We start from the raw sequence: 21,762 nt of genomic DNA, 5'->3' as shown, positions 1-21,762 counted from the left end.
CGGAGATGCTATGTCTTGCTATTTCCGTCTTGGGCCTGAGCCCTAATCCAGATATCTCCATATATGGGCATAAAAGGGACACAGCGGCATAACGGGTTTAACGGGTACTCTGACAAAGCCCCAACACTATGACTCGGACATAATTGGTCGGTTCGGCATATCGTAGGTGTGAGGGGTCGCGTATCATCAAGAACTGTGTCAGTTTAATGATATAGCTCATACTAACCCTAACCCTGTACATGGGTAACTGGCGGCCCGGGGGCCACACGCGGCCCCCACCTTCACTTAATGCGGCCCAGAGGTTAATATCAGAATACTGATATATTATTGATTTCAGCTGTTACAATTGCAAACATGACCTGCTTTAATTACTTCAGTCTACATTAGTACCGTAATGACTAGTATTAACATTCTATTGTCTTTTTTATGTCCAATGTGTTTTTAATTAAGGTCATGAAATTAACATAAGTATAACTAAATGTATTTGAAATGAAATACAAAATAACTTTGCATGATTCCAATTAAAAAATAGCAAAACAAAGAATCTGGATTCCAATTAAAAAATAGCAGATCTACAAGCTCAAAATGCGTCACACTTCGACGTGTTTTGAGCTTGTAGATCGGCTATTTTTGCTACTTTTGTGTGACATAGAATGGCCTGACAGTATATGCAATGTGGCCCTCTGGAGTGAGTGTGGAAATATAGTGGCCCTCTCCATCATCAAAGTTGCCCACCCCTGTATAATAGCTTAATGTGTGTTGTGTGTATGGGGTGAGGGGGTGCTTAGTTTCGCGGCTGAAACGCATAATTGCAGTCCAGCTTATATACTGTAGGTGCTGTGTTGCATTTAAACTAAAGTATCCTTCCTGCATGTGCAGTATAATATCTGAGCCCCACCATAAAATATCAAAACATCAATATCAGATGTTCAGCCGAGCCAGTTTAAACACTGCCAGAGGATCGTTTAATAAAACGCACAGAGATGAACATCTCACAGCGACTGCACAATTGTTTGTGTGTGTGTGTGTGTGTGTGTGTGTGTGTGTGTGAGTGAGTGCGTGCTTGTGCGCGCACGCGCGTGTGAGTGTGAGTGAGTGAGTATAGTAGAACTTGAGAAAAGGACCATTTCCCTGGTACTCATCAGAGAAATGATTGTTTTATTTTTAGACAGTCTTATAATAAGGAAAGGTGTTAGATTTAGGGGTTAGGGTTGGAGTTATGCCTGATTTATGCTTAGTTGCGCGTCAGTATCACACACCAGAAATAGACGATCTATTCTGTTACAATATTTAAAATAATAAGTAAAAAATTGCATTTATAAAATTGCCTAAAATCTTGTATAGAAACACAAACGTGTGTGTGTGTGTGTGTGTGTGTGTGTGTGTGTGTGTGTGTGTGTGTGTGTGTGTGTGTGTGTGTGTGTGTGTGTGTGTGTGTGTGTGTGTGTGTGTGTGTGTGTGTGTGTAATACACTGATAATGGTCCTATCATCCACAAAACGCCCTGGCTGCCATTAAGCTGAAAACATAACAACAGTGTGAAATTAATTGAAATGCGTTGCAAAAACAAAGATAATGCACACTATCTGCTCAGTGCAAGCTAACAACGTTAGCATGTTATTAAAACTATCAAGTAACGCTGTCATACCATGAAGTATAAAATAGTTATTTATGAAAAAGGTATAAAACACATACCAGATACAAGGTTTCTGCATGACACAGATGATAGGCTAGTTATAATCATATCAATACAGATAACCTCCTTTCATCATATTCACCATCTTAACCACACCATCGCCTGCTATAGGAAATGAATAGTTATTATAATGGAAAACATCAAAGACAGCTGGTTGACGGAGAGAGACAGAGAGAGATAGAGGGAGACCATGAGCACTGACAGGGCTACTCTCTACTTCCTGTACACAACCAGACTGTCCTGACGGAGAAATGACGGCAGATCTTGATTTCATCAGACCTGAAATTAGGTTATTACTGACTATTACTCTGTGTGTGTGCATGTGTGTGTGTGTGTGTGTGTGTGTGTGTGTGTGTGTGCGTGTGTGTTTTTGTGCGTGTGTGTGTTGTCCTTGCAGGAGGAAGGTCGAGATCATGCACACACACAGTCTGTTCACACTGCTGGGAGAGAGACTTATGATGCACACCAACACTGTGTCTGTTACTACGTATAACACACTGTATGAGGTAGGTACACACTACACACACTCTCAGTCGCTCACTCACTCACTCACTCACTCTCACACACACACACACACACACACACACACACACACACACACACACACACACACACACACACACACACACACACACACACACACGCACACACACACACACACACACACACACACACACACACACACGCAAGTGTTTTTTGTACAAGGTAGGTGACCCTGTCCACAAACACTGCAACTTGACTCTGTTTGTAATTCGTTTATGTCCGTTGTCTCCCTCTCCTGACAGAGAGAGGTAATTGCGTTGATGATACTACATTAAAGATGCCAGGTCCATCTAGTGTTTAGCCTGGTTCCAGACGAATCTGCCTTTGCAAAATTGCATTGCACTTTAGCCCTCTGCAGTGTGTCGTGTGATATTGCCTGGCCACGCGAGGCTATCTAGTGTTCACTTTGAGCACTTTGCAATTGCCTGGTTGTTCAAATGTGCTAACACAAACCTATTGCCTGCCTTGTGTCCAATTATTATGTAAATAAGTTTACTGGTAGGAACCAAAAGGTCCTTTATGGGTCTGTATAACTCTGAGAGTGTACAATTGTAACCAAATGGACCCTTAAATGGACCCTTACGGGTCAATTCCAAAAGTAAAAGTACTCATTATGCAGAATGTCCCATTTCAAGTTCTCAAATGTATACAAATCTTTTGAAAATAGCAGATCTACGACGCATTGTGAGTTTGTAGATCGGCTATTTTCAAATGGCCGAAATGTATATAGGGCTACAGTGGTTAATGTATGTTTTGTAATAATAATCTAAATCTACAAAGTAACTAGTAACTAAACTTAAAGTACACGTACAGTACTTAAGTAAATAAAAAAATAAAAAAGTACTTAGTTACTTTCCACCACTGCTTGTACATCTTGTTCAGGGGGTGTAGTTTGTACATCAAGCTGCCTCACGCTACATAGACAGGAGATAGGCTTCTGCCCCCTATGGGCCACAAGGCCTGTAAATCAATATGGACTTGTTGTTGTTATTGAGTGTGTTGAAACATTGTGTGTCATTAGCTCAGTACGATGTCCCTCGTCTCTCCCTGTAGATTCTGACGGAGCAGGTGTGTACCCAGGTGGTCCACAAACCCCACCCTGAACCCGACTCCACCGTCAAGATCCAGAACCCCAGTAAGTCAAACTGAAGCTGATGAGTCACAACTTACAAAACACATACATCAATTTTGACCTTTTGACCTTTATGGCCCAAGACGTAATCATCTCTTAGGGCATTGGCTCTCAAAGTGGGGTCCGGGGACCCCCAGGGGTCCTTGGGGAGCTTCCAGGGGGTCCCTAGCTAAATAAGTTAATGCAGCATCGCAATCATTTTAACCACTTTATCCATGTTTTAAACGTTGGCTATTCAAAAAATAGCAGATATACAAACTTGTGAGCTTGTACTTCTGCTATTTTTGAATATTCTTTGAAAAATCTTGAAAATGTTGAGTAATTTTGCATTTTTTTGCAACCCAAATCTTCTCTTCTGGGGGGTCCCTGGCACAAAACATTTTCAGATGGGAGTCCGCAGCCAAATATATATCAATTTGGGGGTCCTTGACATGAAAAAGTTTCTTTTAGTCTTAGGGGACAGCCTACTGATCATTCCCACCAAGTTTCATGAAAATCTGATGATGTTCTCAAGTTCCTTTCTAAAAAACGGATAGGCTACGCACGCACGCACGCACGCACGCACGCACACACACACACACACACACACACACACACACACACACACACACACACACACACACACACACACACACACACACACACACACGCACACGACCGGTAAAAATGACAGAAACTTACCTCAGCTGAACCCATCTGGTTTTCAAATGTTTTTCAAATTAAATATCAATAAATCTTGTTTTGAACTCCGGCTGAAAGTAACAACAGCTATAATTGGCTTAAAGTCGTATTTACACCACTCTGCCGACTCGGCTGTTCAATAAATATGATACATAAGTATGTTTTTAAAGTTATAATGAATGAATGAGAATACAAGAACTTTGCGAATTTGCTCTGTCTTTGTTTCTCCCTCTCTTTTGCCATCCCACCATCCGATCCCTCACTTCTCTTTCTGCCTCATTTCCTCCCGTTCCTCTCTCTGTGTCTCTCTGTGTCTCTCTCTCAGTGATATTGAAGGTAGTGGCCACGTTGCTGAAGAACTCGTCCCCCAGCGCTGAGCTCATGGAGGTGAGGAGACTTTTCCTCTCCGACATGATCAAACTGTTCAGCAACAGCCGGGAGAACCGACGGTAAGATATCACACACTCACGCCCACGCGCACACACACACACACACACACACACACACACACACACACACACACACACACACACACACACACACACACACACACACACACACACGTTGTGCATATGCACACGTTGTGCATTTGCACATTGCACATTTTTTATTAAATCGATTTCAATTCTCACCAGTTTGAATATGATTTGAATCGATTTAGGATAAATCGTTACATGCCTATAGTAGTCTGTATTCCTGAGGCTGTTGTCTTGTGGGTGTGGTTTTTCATGGCGTGGTTCCATCCAGGTGCTTGCTGCAATGCTCGGTGTGGCAGGACTGGATGTTCTCCCTGGGTTACATCAACCCCAAGAACCCGGAGGAGCAGAAGATCACCGAGATGGTGTACAACATCTTCAGGATCCTGCTCTACCACGCCATCAAGTACGAGTGGGGTGGCTGGAGGGTCTGGGTGGACACCCTCTCCATCGCCCACTCCAAGGTGACCATCACACCATAACAGCACTGTTTCCCAATGTTTCAGTCCGTGAAAGCATTTTTCATATTTAGGCGTTACATTTAGTTGGGCTCGGTTACACAGATAAATATCGTGAAAATAGACAAACTAGGAGCTCACAACGCCTCACAATGTGAGGCGTTGTGAGCTTGTAGATCGGCTATTTGTTTGGGCGCATGAAGGGCGCGTGAAGTGAGAACAAAAACAACACCATTACACCAAACACCAAACTGGTTTCAAAGTGATTACAGTCATTTAGCAGACATTACAGTCATTTAGCAGACGCTTTTATCCAAAGCGACTTACAATAAGTGCATTCAACATAGGTAGGGAACGAAACTACTAATCAACAGAAGTCTTAAGTGCATTTCCTGCAAAAACAAGCAACCAAGAGTATACCTAGCGCTAAGGTAAAAGTGCAATATATCAGCTACCTACTTTCTTAAACAGATGAGACAAAATAGCACAATCAAATTAGCAGGAGCTAAAACAAATAAGTGTATCGACTAAACAAGATCCAATTACACAATACAACAATAAAACAAGAGTTCGTACAACTAGTTAACAAAAAGTAGGCCAGGCAAAGAGGAAGGGTAGTGTTTCCTGAAGAGGTGGGTTTTCAGCCTGCGGCGAAAGATGGGCAGTGACTCTGCTGTCCTAACATCAGTGGGAAGTTCATTCCACCACTGTGGGGCCAGAACAGAAAAAAGTCGTGACCGTGTCGATCGACCAGAAGGACCCTTGAGTGACGAGGCAGTCAGTTGCCCCGAGGTGGCAGACCGAAGTGGTCGGGCGGGGGTGTAAGCATCGACCATAGCCCGGAGCTAAGAAGGAGCTGTTCCTTTCACTGCCCTATAGGCTAGCACCAGGGTTTTAAACTGAATGTGAGCCGCTACGGGGAGCCAGTGTAGAGAACGGAGTAATGAAACATTATCTGTAGTTTTTCTGCTCTTTGGGGAATAATTATTCTAGACAAAAGTTGGTGATGCACTCTAGGGTATAGCATGATGACACACTGGCCAAAAGATGCCGGTATACACTCGAGGGTAAAGCATAGACACCGTGGCAGAAGACTGGTGTAGTTAGGAATTGACATCACTGAAACTCACAGGTGAGGTGTTTAGCTCCGCCCCCAGAAACACTGCTCTCAGCAGGGCATTTCCTGTTGTTTACAGGCTCTTGAAGTAACGTTACCTTTGAAATGGATGGCTGGCTCATTCAGAGAGATAGGGGTCACACGACAAGAGCATCTCTCTGAGTTGAAACAGGGACAGAAGAGAGACCGACGGAGCGGGAAGGTGGGGACGTTATTTCACCACCAGCACGCTGTCTGGTTTTATTCCCACGCACAGAGGAGAGGCTGAATGATTTATTAAGGTGAATCATGTGCTCTGCGGTGTTACAGTGGGAAGTCAAGGTTTCCTTCACACCGCTTTTGTTTTTTTTGCTCCCAGAGGTTTTCATTTCAAGGACACTATAGCTGTAGACAGAAACACATTAGCAGAGAGGCGACATAAGTGCCCGTCTGGACTGGAGATACTGTGGGACATTGGTTCTCAAAGTGGGGTCCGGGGACCCCCAGGGGTACTTGAGGGGGTTCCAGGGGGTACCCAGCAAAATGTGTAAATATAGCATCAGAATAATTATGACCTTTTATACTTTGGCTATTCAAAAATAGCATATATACAAGCTCATAGCGCGGCACCGAGTGCCGTGCTATGAGCTTGTAGATCTGCTATTTTTGAAAAATCTTGAAAATGTGTGCAATCTTTGAATATATATATTTTTAAAGCGAACATTTGTAAGTCAAATCTTTGCTTCTTGGGGTCCCTGGAACAAAATATTTTTAGATGGGGGTCCGCGGCCGGGTTTTTCCTATTCGTCACAAAGAACCAGGAGATAAGATTTTCCAAAAAGTTGCTGCTCCATTCACTTCAATGTTAAAAAATAAACGGACATTTTTTTTTTTTTTATCTAAATACTAGCTTAGAAAACACTGGCAGAGGCTACACACTGTTCTAGAGAATCTCTGGCAGTCTAAGAGTTAAGCCATAGGCCTATTTCAAAAAAAAAATGCAGCGCGATGCATTGTGAGCTTGTATATCTGCTATTTTCATTTTTTGAAAAATTCTGACAATTTCTGAAAGTGCACATCGTAATTTGTAGCTACTTTTGAATGCTTGAGTATTTACTTGAGTATATACTTTGTCCACCACTGCCTCCCAACGGCATGAAATATCAGTGAAATGTAACTGTTTTCCCTCCTCCTCAAACGGTGACTCAGCGGATGTTAGAAATCGATCGGTCAAAGCTCCCAGCGGCGTTGTGGGAAAGTAACCTTTAGTGAATGTGTGGTTGGTTATTGACAGCTGATCGGGCCCGCTGTGATTGAAACCTGTTACTGTTCGTGGCCTTAGGAGGCACCTCCACACTAACAGCGTGTTGATTTGTAGATAATATTGATACAGCCGCTTAACGCAAACTCAGGAAGCGAGCCCCAATGAGTTTTATAGATCAGTGGTTATTGACAGATACAGTGGTGGAAAAAGTACTCAAATGTAATAATTTATATCTGCAAATTAACTAGTAACTAAAGTTTTCAAATAATTGTACAAAGATGTAGTGGAGTAGAAGTAAAATTATAGACAATTGTAAATACTCCAGTAAAGTAAAAGTACCTCAAAAAAGTACAGTACTTGAGTAAATGTACTTAGTTACTTCACACCACTGGACAGATATTGATTAGACTTCTCTCTAATTTCACCTACTAACTACGAGGGCACATGAGGAATATACTGTACATGATAAAATCATACTGTTAACTGCCCTTTATTCAGGAATTCTTATCATTTATCTATCATTATTATTATTACTATACTACTACTACTATGTTTTATAGTACTGTGCCATAGTCATTCAGGTAACCTTGAAGGAACAGAGGGAGTGCTGGGCTAAGACGTTATTGATTAGCTGATGCTGATTATAGCTGCCGTTTTCTCTCCATCATCTCGGTATAGCGTCAGTTGTTGTGTATAGGTGACCGCTGACCCTCCCCTCCCTTAAAGACGTTTTAAGCATCCTACTGTTTCTAGGAGACCTGTGAAAAACCCTTTTTTGTCAACATCGTTAACAGCTGTTTACACCTCTGGCAAATATAGACGACTGACGTCATTGACTAGCTTTCTGAGAGCTCTGATAGTGGCTACTGCACTATTATTGATTATCCTCAATTGCTTTTTCGACCAATCGAATAATCGAGAACCAATCAACTAATCTACAAGAAAAAAGTCGAATTGATATTTTATATACATTTGATTAGTCTAGTAAAAATAATTATCAAACAAAGTGCGCTTCTGGTATGGCTGTATGGCTACAAAAACATCATTATTTTATATATTGTGCTATTTTTTTATGAAACACAGTGGTGTAAAGTACATATACTCAAGTACTGTACTTAAGTACAATTTTGAGGTATTTACGGGGACAGAGCTCTGCTCTGTACACGTATTGTTATTGGCAGTATTCTGTCACTTCTTCTTCTTCTTCTTCTTCTTCTTCTTCTTCTGCCACTTTTCGCAGTTCTGGCTGAACCGCGCTGTCGCTTTTTACGAAACTCGGCCATATGGTAGATGGTCATGAAAAACGATCAAAAAATAATTCTCACAATCTTTCGTCCAAAGGTGGCGCTATAGCACTCAATTGAAAATGCCAACTTTGACCAGGTACAACTCATGCCCTGTTTGACCTACAGCCATGAAACTTGGATACACATATGCGTCTCCTCATGCTGAACAACTTTCACCCTCTGACTTTTGACCTCTGACCTTTAGATCTCCCACCATTTTGAATTATATGAAAAACAGTCATTGGCTCCTAACTTCTGCATTTTTTCACTTATGGAAAATCCGTTGGAAATTTTTGTAGGCAGTGGTCCAAGGTTCAAGTGCTAAACGTTTCGTGCAGATTGCTCAAAAATCCCAGGAGGAGATAGATTTTAACTATTACAGTTTTATGAAAATTATTCATCTGTGCCTAAAACATACATGCAGACTCACATTTCTTTGAAACTTTGCAGAAATGTACAGGGTCATTCCAAATATCACTGAAACCAATCTTACTCCAATTGGCCAAAAGGGGGCGCTATAGCAATTTTTTGAAAAGGCAGACTTTAAACAGGCATAAGTCATGCCTCGTTTGGCCGAAAGTCGTGAAACTTGCTTACACATGTGCCTTGACTCATGAGGAACACACGTATTGATTTGACCATTAAGCTCCGCCCTTAGATTTTCCGCAATTTTGAGCAGTTTGAAAAATACTTGTTTTTGCCAGTTCTGGCTTAACCGTGCATACGCTTTTTACGAAACTCGGCCATATGGTAGATGCTCATGAAAAACTACCAAGAAATAATTCTCACACTCATTCGTCAAAGGGTGGCGCTATAGCACTCAATTGAAAGTGCCAACTTTGAACAGGTACAACTCATGCCCTGTTTGAACTACAACCATGAAACTTCGATACACACATGCGTCTCTTCATGCCCGACAACTTTCGTGGTCTGACTTTTGACCTCTGACCTTTAGATCTCCCACCATTTTAAATTATATGAAAAACAGTCATTGGCTCCTAACTTCTGCATTTTTTCACTTATGGAAAATCCGTTGGAAATTTTTGTAGGCAGAGGTCCAAAGTTCAAGTGGTAAACGTTTCGTGCAGATTGCTCAAAAATCCCAGGAGGAGATAGATTTTAACTATTACAGTTTTATGAAAATTATTCATCTGTGCCTAAAACATACATGCAGACTCACATTTCTTTGAAACTTTGCAGAAATGTACAGGGTCATTCCAAATATCACTGAAACCAATCTTATTCCAATTGGCCAAAAGGGGGCGCTATAGCAATTTTTTGAAAATGCAGACTTTAAACAGGCATAAGTCATGCCTCGTTTGGCCGAAAGTCGTGAAACTTGCTTACACATGTGCCTTGACTCATGAGGAACACACGTATCGATTTGACCATTAAGCTCCGCCCTTAGATTGTCCGCAATTTTGAGCAGTTTGAAAAACACTTAAACCCAGGATTTTTCAGCTATTTGCGTGAAACTGTATCATCTGTGTGATCTCCTTTTTCACAGTTACTTGTCTGTTGGGCCAATAGCGTCTCCCTTAAAGGAATGCCTCACAATCTCAAGGTCGCCAGTTCAAGCCTCACTTGATGTAGACTTAATTTAAGTTGAATTGCAAACAACATGACTGTATCAATGAATACATGTGCAAATGGTAAAGATAACCTGAAATGCTTATTTGAGAGTACGTTTTTTACATATGACATACTTCATTCTGAAAATAGCTGATCTACAATCTCACAACTTTTCATGGTTTGTGAGCTTGTAGATCGGCTACTTTCATTAGTTTTGGTTCTGAGGAGATGTACAATTTCTTCATTGGTAAATGGCTTGTGAACGAGTGATCTTAGTGTTAGTGAAACAGGGGCTTGGTTCATGAAAGAAGGCAAGAGTTTATGATCTTCAACAGACAATATCAGCCTGGACAAAGCTATAGCACTATAGGTAGTGTTGCAGCCTATTAGTCTGAAGGTTGAGAGTTCGAATCCTGTTAATGGCAGTAGGTTGAGATGTCCAATCAAACCATTATGTTTCCATCTCTCTCTCTCATCAATCTATTGTTTCCATGTCACTCTCTCTCTCTTCAATCTATTCCGTTTCCATGTCTCTCTCTCTCTCTATTCACTGTCCCCGTATTATCGCTGCTTGCAGCTATATTTGTACTTGTATTTCCAATTTTCAATACTTTTACTTCTACTCCACTACATCTTAGAGGCAAATATTGTACTTTTACTCCACTACAATTTTGAAAGCTTTAGTTACTAATTACTTTGTAGATTTTGATTATTATTAGAAAAACATACATTAACCACTTCAGCCCTATATACATTTTGACCATTTGAAAATAGCCGATCTACAAGTTCACAATGCTTCGCATTGTAGCAATGATTACTATCAGAATATAGTACTAAAAAACAAAACAAATACAAAAAATATCACTTACCCTACCTTTAACCTTAAGTAAAACAATGTAGTACTTTTTCCACCACTGTATGAAAGTGCGGGGGGGTCTCCTTTCACGCTGTTTCATAAAAATTGCATATTAGGACCTGGCCCAACAACATTTGTCAGTCGTGAGATATCCTATTTTTGCTTTAATCCACGTCCTGTCCAGGTGACCTACGAGGCCCACAAGGAATACCTGGCCAAGATGTACGAGGAGTACCAGCGGCAGGAGGAGGAGAACATGAAGAAGGGCAAGAAGGGCTCCGTCTCCACCATCTCCGGCCTCTCGGCCACGCCGGGCGCCCCCGTGGTCAACGGCAACCTGGAGATCGACGACAACTCCCAGACGCAGACGCCCGAGAGCGAGGCGGAGTACAGCGAAGGTGGCGCCGGCGCCATCACCGGAGACTCCTCCCGCAACCTGCTGGCCGACGGCACGGTGAAGCGGCCCGACGGAGAGAGCATCGCCCTCACGCCCGGGGAGCAGAGCGGCGCTGGCGCCCCCGCGGGGGTGAGGGTGGAGGTGCACGACCTGCTGGTGGACATCAAGGCGGAGAAGGTTTGCTTTGATTTGATTGATTTATTTACTTTTGTTTTTGTTTTTTTGGTACCCCTTTTTCTCCCCGATTTAGTCGTTATGCCAATTGATTCCTCCCCCACACACATTTCTGTGTTGTCACTGAAAAACTATAAATATATGGTCTCCCTGCTTGGCACTCAGCATCAAGGGTTGGATTGGGGGTATGACCCTGTGACTAGAGTTCATTCAATGCAAATTATAGATGAATTCATTAATTGATAGTTGATAACCTTATCGATCGATTAATCGATTAATTGATAAGCGGCATGTTTTAGAACCAAAAGGAAAAGTATTGAAAATGAGTGCAGAAACATAATTGCCTTGATGTATATAACATTAATGAGCATCAGCTGAACACAGACACACACGCCTCCCTTCTGCGGTGCTCTATGGAGTATGTCTCATTTCTCTCCAAAAGCCCTTGAATATGATGGAATACCATTAAGGATTACTGTGATTATGGTAAACTCACATTTGATATCACACACATACCAACCATACCTGTAACTTTCACTAGCCCCAGAAAAGAAAAAAGTTAATCGGGTAAATTCTTAACGGCAATTAATCGATTATAGATTCATTGTTAACATACCCTACCTGTGACATACTGTACTAGCGTCATGTCCAGGGGGTTTACTTGGCCACATGGAAGGCCACTTGCGTATACTTACTTTACTTACCATTTGATAGCTCATGTAATCTGGAGCATTTCTCTGTGGATCATGTCGTCCATACTTAAGGTGGAGGCCACAGAGGTGAAGCTGGACGACCTGGACCTGTCTCCAGAAGGCCTGGTGGTGGGCAGCGTGGTGGTGGTGGGAGGTGGAGGAGGAGGCGTAGTAGGAGTAGGAGGAGGTGGAGGACTCACAGGCGGCGTAGTAGGGATGGAGAACGGACCCCTGGTGGAGGTGGACTCGCTCCTGGACAGCGCCTACTGCAGCGCCGTGGTCCAGAACCTGAACGGGAACCCCATGGCGCCCACCAAGGAGGACGCGTCGGCGGCGGGCGTAGGGGGCGTAGCGGGCATGGTGTCCAGCCTGTCGGGCCTGTCGGGGGTCAGCCTGGAGGACGACGGCAACATGGGACCCCTCATCACCCTGGCCGACGAGAAGGACAGCGTCCCCAGCAACAACGGATTCCTCTTCAGCAAGGTACGAGACTTATGGATATCTATACTGACAGTCCATACAGCAAAGGAACGTATACAGACATTTATATCATTGCTGTCAGGCAGAAACTTTTTTTGTTTTTTCGTAAATTAACGCCCTACTTGATCTGCTACAGCATTGGTTCTCAAAGTGGGGTCCGGGGGCCCCCAGGGGTACTTGAGGGGGTTCCAGGGGGTCCCCAGCTAAATGATGGACAGGAACCAAATGGACCCTTATGGGTCTGTAACTCTGAGAGTGTACAAATGGTTAGGGTCCATTTGGTTCCATTTGTACACTCTCAGTGTACAAATGGTTAAATTAACATCGATTTTATTGATGTGAATTGGGGTCCCAGAGGTATAAATGCCATTAAATGGGGGTCCGTAGCCTAATGCATGTTAAACAGGGCGTCCTTGAAATTAAAATGGTTGAGAATCACTGCTAGAGAACCGTAAAAACCTTCTCTTATTGGGGTCCCTGGCTTATCTTTTCAAATGGGGGTCCGCGGCGTAATAAGTGTCAATTAGGGGGTCCTTGTGTGCTACAGCGTCACACAGAGCTTTACCGACTGAGCTATCCAGACATGTGTCTTGGATGTTCTCTAATTCAGACACAAAGGCCTTACATAGCAGCGCTACATTTAGGCCGTGTGTCCCCACAGACCGAAAAAAAAAAGAAAGAAAAAGCTCTGACCTCCTTTTAGACTCCAAACACTGACCTGTTATTCAACTGAATAATTAGCATTAGCATCAATATTTTACAGTACTGTGACCTTTTATCAAGCTTGAGCATTAGCATCAAATATTACATTACTGTGACCTTTTGAGCTGTTTTTATAGGTCTTTAGACTAGACATATGCATCGTGTATTATTTTAATACAGCATCACGATCATTTTAACCGCTTCATCCATTTATATGTTGGCTGTTAAAAAATAGCAGATGAACAAGCTTCGTGTCGCACTGCGAGCTTGTACATCTGCTATTTTTGAACATTTTAGAAAAATCTCGAAAGTGTTTGAAAAGTTTTGAATCATTTTGCTTTTTTTTTTAACATAAATCTTCTCTGGGGGTCCCTGGCACAAAACCTTTTCAGATGGGGGGTCCACGGCCAAATACATATACATTTGGGGGTCCTCGACGTGAAAAAGTTTGAGAACTGCCCTACAGAGCAAACATGCAGGTCCAAATCCCCCCAAAAATATATAATTATGAAATTCATACTTTATTAACCCATTGAGACCTGAAGCCGGTTCTACATGTCTCCTAAATCCCAACAGTATTCTGAAAAACGTATGTTTCTATATCAGTGGTGCTCAATTTTTCATGTCAAGGACCCCCCAAAATGATATGTATTTGGCCGTGGCCCCCATCTCAAAATATGTTGTTCCAGGGACCCCCCAGAAGCAAAGATTTGAGTTAAAAATGTTTGCTTTAAAAATATATATATATATATTCAAAGATTTGCACACATTTTCACGATTTTTCAAAAATAGCCCAAAGTGTAAAATAATGCTTTTTAGCTCAAATCTAAAAATGACACAGTTCCAGGTCTTAATGGGTTAATTCCGAACATACCATTCTTCATTTCCAAAGGTGGACGAGAAGCTTCTTCCAGCGCTGGCAGCCACAGACCCTCTGGTTCTCCCCAGCCCATCAGGGGACCAGCAGCAGCAGCAGCCCACCGGCCCGTCATCCGGCCCGGTCCCAGCCTCCTCCATCAGCGCCAGCGACGACCTCAGCCTCCTGGCCCACATGACCAGCTGCGGCTCCGACCTGACCCACCCGACGACACAGAGCCACCCGGAGCTCCCGGAGGACAGGGACCCCTTCAAGATCCAGAGCCCTCTGGCCGACATCAGCTCCATAGCGGAGGCCGAGGCCCTGAAGGCCCAGGCCCTGCAGGCCCACCAGGCGGCCCAGAGCCAGGCCCAGTACCCCGAGGGGGGAGAGGGGGGGGCTCCGTCCGGGGCAGAGGGGGAGGTCAAGGCCGGAGGAGGAGGAGGCGACACGGCCAGCACCACCTCCGACACGGAGAGGTCCGACGACGGCAAGGAGAAGGACATCAAGAAGATTCAGACCACCGCCACGACACAGGTGTGTGTGTGTGCGTGTGTGTGTGCGTGCATGTGTGCGTGCGTGCGTGTACTTGTTTTAGTTTTAGTGTTAGTATATACTTGTGAGGGCCAAATGTCCACAAGTATGTCGTTGTTGCCGCGCAGAAACCATATTTTAACTTTTTGTGTTTTTTGTAAATCTACTTGATACAGCGTCACTCAAAAGCATTAAAAAGTAGCTGATCTACAAGCTCAAAAAGTTCGAGCTTGTAGAGAAGTGGTTGTTTTATGGTTATTTCCTTGGTTGGAGTTATGCCTGATTTACACTTACTGTAGATGCACCAGTGTCACGCACAGAAAAAAGCAGATTTAGTTTCCTTAGATAAAAAAAGAACATAAATCTTTTTTAATATTGTCATCCTAAAATCTTTATGTCCTCACGAGTATAGTAAAACAAACACTGTATGTGTGTGTTTGTTTATGTGTGTTGATTCATTTGATAGTGTACAAAGCTGCTGCATGTACAAAGCTGCTGCATGTTTACCAGGCAGTTAATTCACTATAGCCTAGTTAGAGCCATCTGCATGTCCTGATTAGTAGGGGCGACGGTGAGATGCCTAAAATCTAAAAGGCAAACAGCATCTCATCCTCGTCCAAAAAATGATCAGGCAGGAGATTACTTCAGACTACAACAGACTGGCAGTCTGTTGGCAAAAGTTGGCATTTAGTTTTGGAAACAAGCCTAAATAAGCTAACCTGACCCAACCGCTTCAAGACGGCGGTCCCTTCTTTTTTTTTTTCAAGCTACTTGGCAGGTGATTGGATGGGCCCTTCTGTCTATCACCGTCTGGGCATGCTAACTCCAACCAATCATATTGACGTGTCTACATGGCGTATAGTAGCTGCGCAACTTGTAGTGTTGTTGTTCGTGGTAGCAGCCATGATGAATGGTGAAAGAACTACAATGCAATAGGCGCTTCTCGATGGCGTCACACCAAGATCCCGCCCGTAGCCGCCGCTTATTGGTTCGACCGGGCGCGGGTCGGTGTAAACTCAAAACTCTGAGCGATCCCAGATGAAGGAAGGCTGTATTGTGAACTTAAAGAGGTGGTGCCATGGTTTTGCACTTTTTCTGTTTTTCATGTGTCTATGAGGTTGATAGAACTTCATTAAGGCCCCTGGTGGTGTTTTTATGGTGTTTTATGTCTTCTCTGACTATTTTGAGTTTCTACCTGGAGGCTGAAACCTTGAGGGTCAAACGTGCCAATAGAAAGACAGCCCTTTAGTGACATAGTAAAAATATACCCTCCCCCTGGAGGCGTGTCCACATAAAAACATAATTTTAACAATTTCTGTACACTTTTTTGAAAAAACATCTTCCTCCTAGTATAACCATAATACCTGATGATTATGTTTTGGGGGGGGGGGGGGGATCACTGAAAATCACGGCACCCGTCTTTAATGTGAACTCAATACCGCCCCATCTGGCAGAGTCAGTTTATAAATAAGCAACTACACTTTAGAAACGGTGTTGTCCTAGTCTAGTCTTCTTTGTCTTGTCTCTTTCTTTTTTCTTTCTTCGGACCGCGCTCCGGGCCAGTGTATATACAATAACTGGATGGGGGTGGGCGCACTACAAATACCCAACTTATGAACCTATGAACATCATATTCTCTTTCGCTTATTACCCCTCTCTCTCTCTCTCTCTCTCTCTCTCTCTCTCTCTCTCTCTCCTTTGCGTCTACAAGGCCCTCCATGGTCGCAGCGTGGCGGCGCAGTTGGAGCGTGACCTCCGCGTGGACCTGGGCTTCCGGGGGATGCCCATGACGGAGGAGCAGCGGCGGCAGTTCAGCCCCGGGCCGCGCACCACCATGTTCCGCATCCCGGAGTTCAAGTGGTCGCCCATGCACCAGAGGCTGCTCACCGACCTGCTGTTCGCCCTGGAGACCGACGTGCACGTGTGGAGGAGGTGAATTAAAGCTAGTGGTGTAAAGTAGCTAAGTGCATTTACTCAAGTACTGTACTGTACTTTACTGTACAATGTTTTGGTATTTTTACTTTACTGGAGTATTTCCAATTTTCAATACTTTTACTTCTACTCCACTACATCTCAGAGGCATTTTTTTTTAACTTTTACTCCACTACAATTATTTGGAAACTTTAGTTGCTAGTTACTTCGCAGATATAAATTATATTATAAAACATACATTAACGACTTCAACCCTATTTTATACATAAGCTTTTTGAAAATAGCTGATCTACAAGCTCACAACGCATTGCGACGTGTTGTGAGCTTGTAGATCTATTACAGTAGATCTATTTTCAAACATTTTAGTACTTTTACTTTTGGTACTTTAAGTATATTTTGATGCCAATACTTTTGCACTTTTACTCAAGTAACATTTTGAACACAGGCCTTTTACTTGTAACAGACTATGTTTATATTGTGGTATTGCCACTTTTACTTAGGTAAAATATCCGAGTACTTCTTCCACCACTGATTAACGCCCTACTTGATCATACTACAACGTCACACGAAAGCATCAAAAGTAGCAGATCTACAAGCTCGAAACGCGGCGCGAAGCGACGCGTTTCGAGCTTGTAGATCTGCTACTTTTGATGCTTTTGAATTTGAATCCTGAAAAGTAACAGTTTTGGACACGTGAGGTTTTCACCCGACAGAGACGAAATGCAGTTTAGATTTGTTCAATTGAATATTAACCACAATTATTATCACTCCATTGATGCTTATGGAACTCGGTACCTCGTTCCTGACTGCAGCGCTGTCGTGCCAATAAGCAAGGGACGATTGACGTCATTTGCCAGGTCCTTATTGATAAATAAATCCCGAGAGGGTGATTAGGCACCGACGCGCAACGGAGGTGCCTAATCACCTCTGAAGGGATTTATTTATCAAGAAGGACCGGCGACCTGTCAATTATCCCGCTTATTACACGGCTACTTATTAAATACATTAATAAATTGACCCAAAAGTAACAACAAACAACAACACGGTCGCCTCGGAAAACAAGGAAGGGTTGATCAAATAGAATCAATTTTCGGTTACTGCATTGTCTATTTCTCGCTTCAAACGTTTTCAAAAACATTCTTGAGAGCAACGTTTAGCTGTAAATGACATGGTGTGTTTGTTTACATGGCTGTCATGTTGGATACGGCACAAAATCCAGCAGCACAGATTGATATGAGCAGGTGCTCTGAGCCTTTGATTAGACAGAGGTCTGTTATTGAGCTCATCGGTCATTATCAAGAAATAACACACCACTGAAAAAGGTGGTTAGAGCACACCCTCTCGTGTGATATTGCTATAATTGTAGCATTATGTTGTGTTGTCGCACTGCTGTTGTTTCAGTCCGTTGTGGAGTTGTTGCATTGTTGTGATCCTAGACAGTACCCGGCATGTACGAATGCGTTTACTGTCAGTAAACCCCGGACACATTGCACACATGCAACAGGTTATATCCAGGTTGTATATTATTGTCAAAGTGGAGAGAATATTGAATATCTCTGCTGTCGGGCAGAAACCAGCTATTTCCAAAATATCAGCTTTTCAGGAAATTAAAAAAACATGTTTTTATAGCACACTACCTTTATACATTGTCAGATACTTGGATGTGTCATTATATTATCATCACTTTACCCAAATACAGCTCTAGTGGAGTTAGGAGGTTTTTGACCATTAATGTGGAGATAGTTGTTATGTCCATCATTGATTAGAATGACAAAGTCAGACGGACCTGAGTTTCAACAATATATTTATTGATTTTCTTTTTCCACACAACATCAACATTACATTACATTACAGAAAACAAAATGGACAATTATATTTAAACATTACAAGACAATCACAACAGAGGCGCTTTTTAATACTTTTCCTTGGTTCAATATCTGTAAAACACACACACACACACACACACACACACACACACACACACACACACACACACACACACACACACACACACACACACACACACACACACACACACACACAGACGTAAAGGGTGTTCAATGGCATTGATTTATTAAAGAAAATAAAACGGCTGATAAACAGAGATAGGAGGTTTGCGCCCGACAGCGACAATATATTATAGTGGAAGGGTTTATTGAATATGCTCAAAAAAAGGACAGCAGTATAAATAACCTCACAACATTCCCCCCTTTTCTATTCTGTACATATAGTGTTTTTATATTATTTTGTGATGATATTGAATGTTTGGTGCTATGCTTTTATATGTTGATGAATTAAATACCTAGGACCCTGTTTTACATTTCTGTCTAATAAAACATTCAATCAATCAAAAAACAAGGACAGGAAAGGATAATCAAACCTAAACTATTCTTTCTTTCTTTCTTTCTCCTCAGCCACTCCACCAAGTCGGTGATGGACTTCGTGAACAGCAACGAGAACATCATCTTCGTCCACAACACCATCCATCTCATCTCCCAGATGGTGGACAACATCATCATCGCCTGCGGAGGCATCCTGCCTCTCCTGTCGGCCGCCACCTCCCCCTCTGTAAGTGGCTCTGCTCTGACCCCCTGTGGTGGGAGGGGGGTGAACTAAACTGCAGCTCGAACCGGCCACCGGGTTTAACGTCTTAAGCCCTATATTTCTGTTGCACAGCGAACATTCGCCGATCCACAAGCTCTCAATGCGTCGCAACGGGTTGCGTTGTGAGCTTGTAGATTGGCGACTTTAGAGATGTTTTGACCAAGGCATGAGAATACGAAAGAAACTCAGACCAGATGAACATCGCGTTCTCAATCAATGCAGAGTTGATCTGACAGAATACAAGAACGTTCGCCCCAAAACACGCTCGCCCCGGGTCAAATCCGGCAACCTCGGAACGGTCGCCACCAGGTATTCCTAAACGTAACCTCAGTAAAACTATGCCTAAACCTAACCGTATTCCGAAACTTAACCTCAGTAAAACTATGTCTAAACCTAACCTTATTCCTAACCTTAACTTCAGTACAACTATGCCTAAACCTAACCTTATTCCTAAACTTAACCTCAGTAAAACTATGCCTAACGTTAAACTTATTTCTAACCTTATCCTCAGTAAAGCTACGCCTAACCCTAAACTTAATCCTCACCTTAACCTCAGTAAAACTGTGTCTAACCCTAAACGTATTCCTAACCTTAACCTCAGTGAAGCTATGCCTAACCCTAAACTTATTCCTAACCTTAACCTCAGTAAAACAAATACAAGAATACAAGAACCGCTGGGGGCGAGCGATCCGCAATAAAAATGGGGGGCGAGTGTGTTTTGGGGCGAGCCTTCCGGTTACCATCTGACATGATTGGGTAGGTTTAAGAAGTCTTTGCTTTCGTCACATTTCATAGATTTCTGTCTCACCAAAAATCCATCTAATCATGATCAGATCCAGCTCGCAATTTAATTGATTTTTATTTATTGACTAACTCGACAAGGTTTGCATATTTTGGCCATGAGTATAAATGAAGGGGTAATCAAATTAAACTTCTCTGACAGCCTACGTGGTTCCTCTCATCTGTACATCTTTATAACCGTCAAATTAACACTGCTATTAGTTGTGATATGACTCATTTTACCTTACCATATTTTAGTCTCTTTTCTAACCCGTCAGTTAATTAATGATCTTTTTACTTTGAGAATGTTGTTTAATTTAACCACCTTCCTTTTTTCTTTTTTCTTTTTTCTCTCTGTGTTACCTGTGTTATTCTGTTTTCTTGTCTTTTTTTGTCTGTTTGTTGTTGTTGTTGTTGTTGTTGTTGTTGTTGTTGTTGTTGTTTGCATGTGCAGAGTTCTAAGAGTAATGCCAACACTGTAAGTTGTGGTTTCTTCCTCTCGCTCACGTTGTCTTTCTGTCTTTGCTACTAAAACTCTGCACTGGTTTCTTTGCCATTGTGACAGTGACACTAACCCTTGCCTGTGTGACATCCATAGTGTTTCTATGCGTCATTGTGTTCCTCTGCAGCTAATTAAAGGGGTATTTCACTTTCAAACATGTTTGGGGTAATTTGAACGTTTACTCTGGCTTTTGTGAGAACCCCAGACATTTTTTTTTATTTCTTTATTATTTATTTTCATTTCCCCCAAAAATATATTAAAAAATAGAGGAGAAGATGATTGAAAAAACTCGCCCCCTCACGCATTAGAAGGTCAGAACCAAGGACAGCTGTTTTCAATTAATCTATCATGGTTAAAATGGAGTTTGAAGTTACAATGGGTTTTGTATAGGAAGGGTGCTGTCTGATGAATATCAAATATCTAAATACTGAATCAAGCAACTTAAAAAGTGTCTGATGTGAAACACAAAAGCCAGAGTAGACGTCAAATTGAACCCAAACATGTTTGGAAGTGAAATATCCCTTTAATGCAATTCAGTACATACAATTAATATGCATACAGACTACAAAACATTCCCTCTTTATTGATCGTGTCTCTCTAGCCAATACATACCAGCTGGTGTAATAATGTATGTTTGTGATGTAAAAATGCAGCATGGCATTATTATGATAACTTTTCATCGTCAGTCTACATTTGCCAGGGAAACGTGTATTAAAAGGGGGACGGAGTAGACCGAAAGAAAGAGAATGGTCGAAACGGTAAAATCTGCATCTGTGTTAATTTATCCCTTTCCACATGTACCCTCATTTGGTTATATATTACAGTACCTTTGCTCTGTCTTGGCCCTCATTTAGTGTTCCGTAATCTGTTAATATGTATCTGATTATAATTTGGGTAATTCCATGAGTGTCTACAGAGAACATTCAAACAGAAACACCAAACACACCACGACAAAAAAAAAATCAACAAACTCAGCAAGAAGCTAGTCACGTCCTCATTGCCGGGACCCTAGCGTTGTGTTGGGGGAGCGACGGACTGCTTGTTTTGTAA

At 42.4% G+C, this 21,762-nt stretch overlaps 1 protein-coding gene across 1 annotated transcript in view; it reads left to right on the top strand.

The window, feature by feature from the left end:
- Positions 1-21,762, top strand: part of LOC311057057 (neurobeachin-like) — a gene marked incomplete at both ends in the record, with an annotated part of 230,399 nt that overhangs the window by 153,989 nt on the left and 54,648 nt on the right. Inside the window, 10 exon segments of the mRNA XM_084073945.1 lie at positions 2,100-2,201; positions 3,292-3,373; positions 4,377-4,500; positions 4,799-4,991; positions 11,244-11,633; positions 12,395-12,805; positions 14,397-14,897; positions 16,606-16,826; positions 19,241-19,394; positions 20,665-20,688. Coding sequence (XP_083930071.1) covers positions 2,100-2,201; positions 3,292-3,373; positions 4,377-4,500; positions 4,799-4,991; positions 11,244-11,633; positions 12,395-12,805; positions 14,397-14,897; positions 16,606-16,826; positions 19,241-19,394; positions 20,665-20,688 — 2,202 coding nt within the window.

This window comes from Gymnoscopelus microlampas, assembly GCF_963454915.1.
Source record: "Gymnoscopelus microlampas genome assembly, chromosome: 12".
In the NCBI taxonomy this organism is placed as follows: domain Eukaryota; kingdom Metazoa; phylum Chordata; class Actinopteri; order Myctophiformes; family Myctophidae; genus Gymnoscopelus; species Gymnoscopelus microlampas.
The sequence above is the reverse complement of the archived record's forward strand: the minus strand, read 5'-3'. Positions and strand labels throughout refer to the sequence as shown.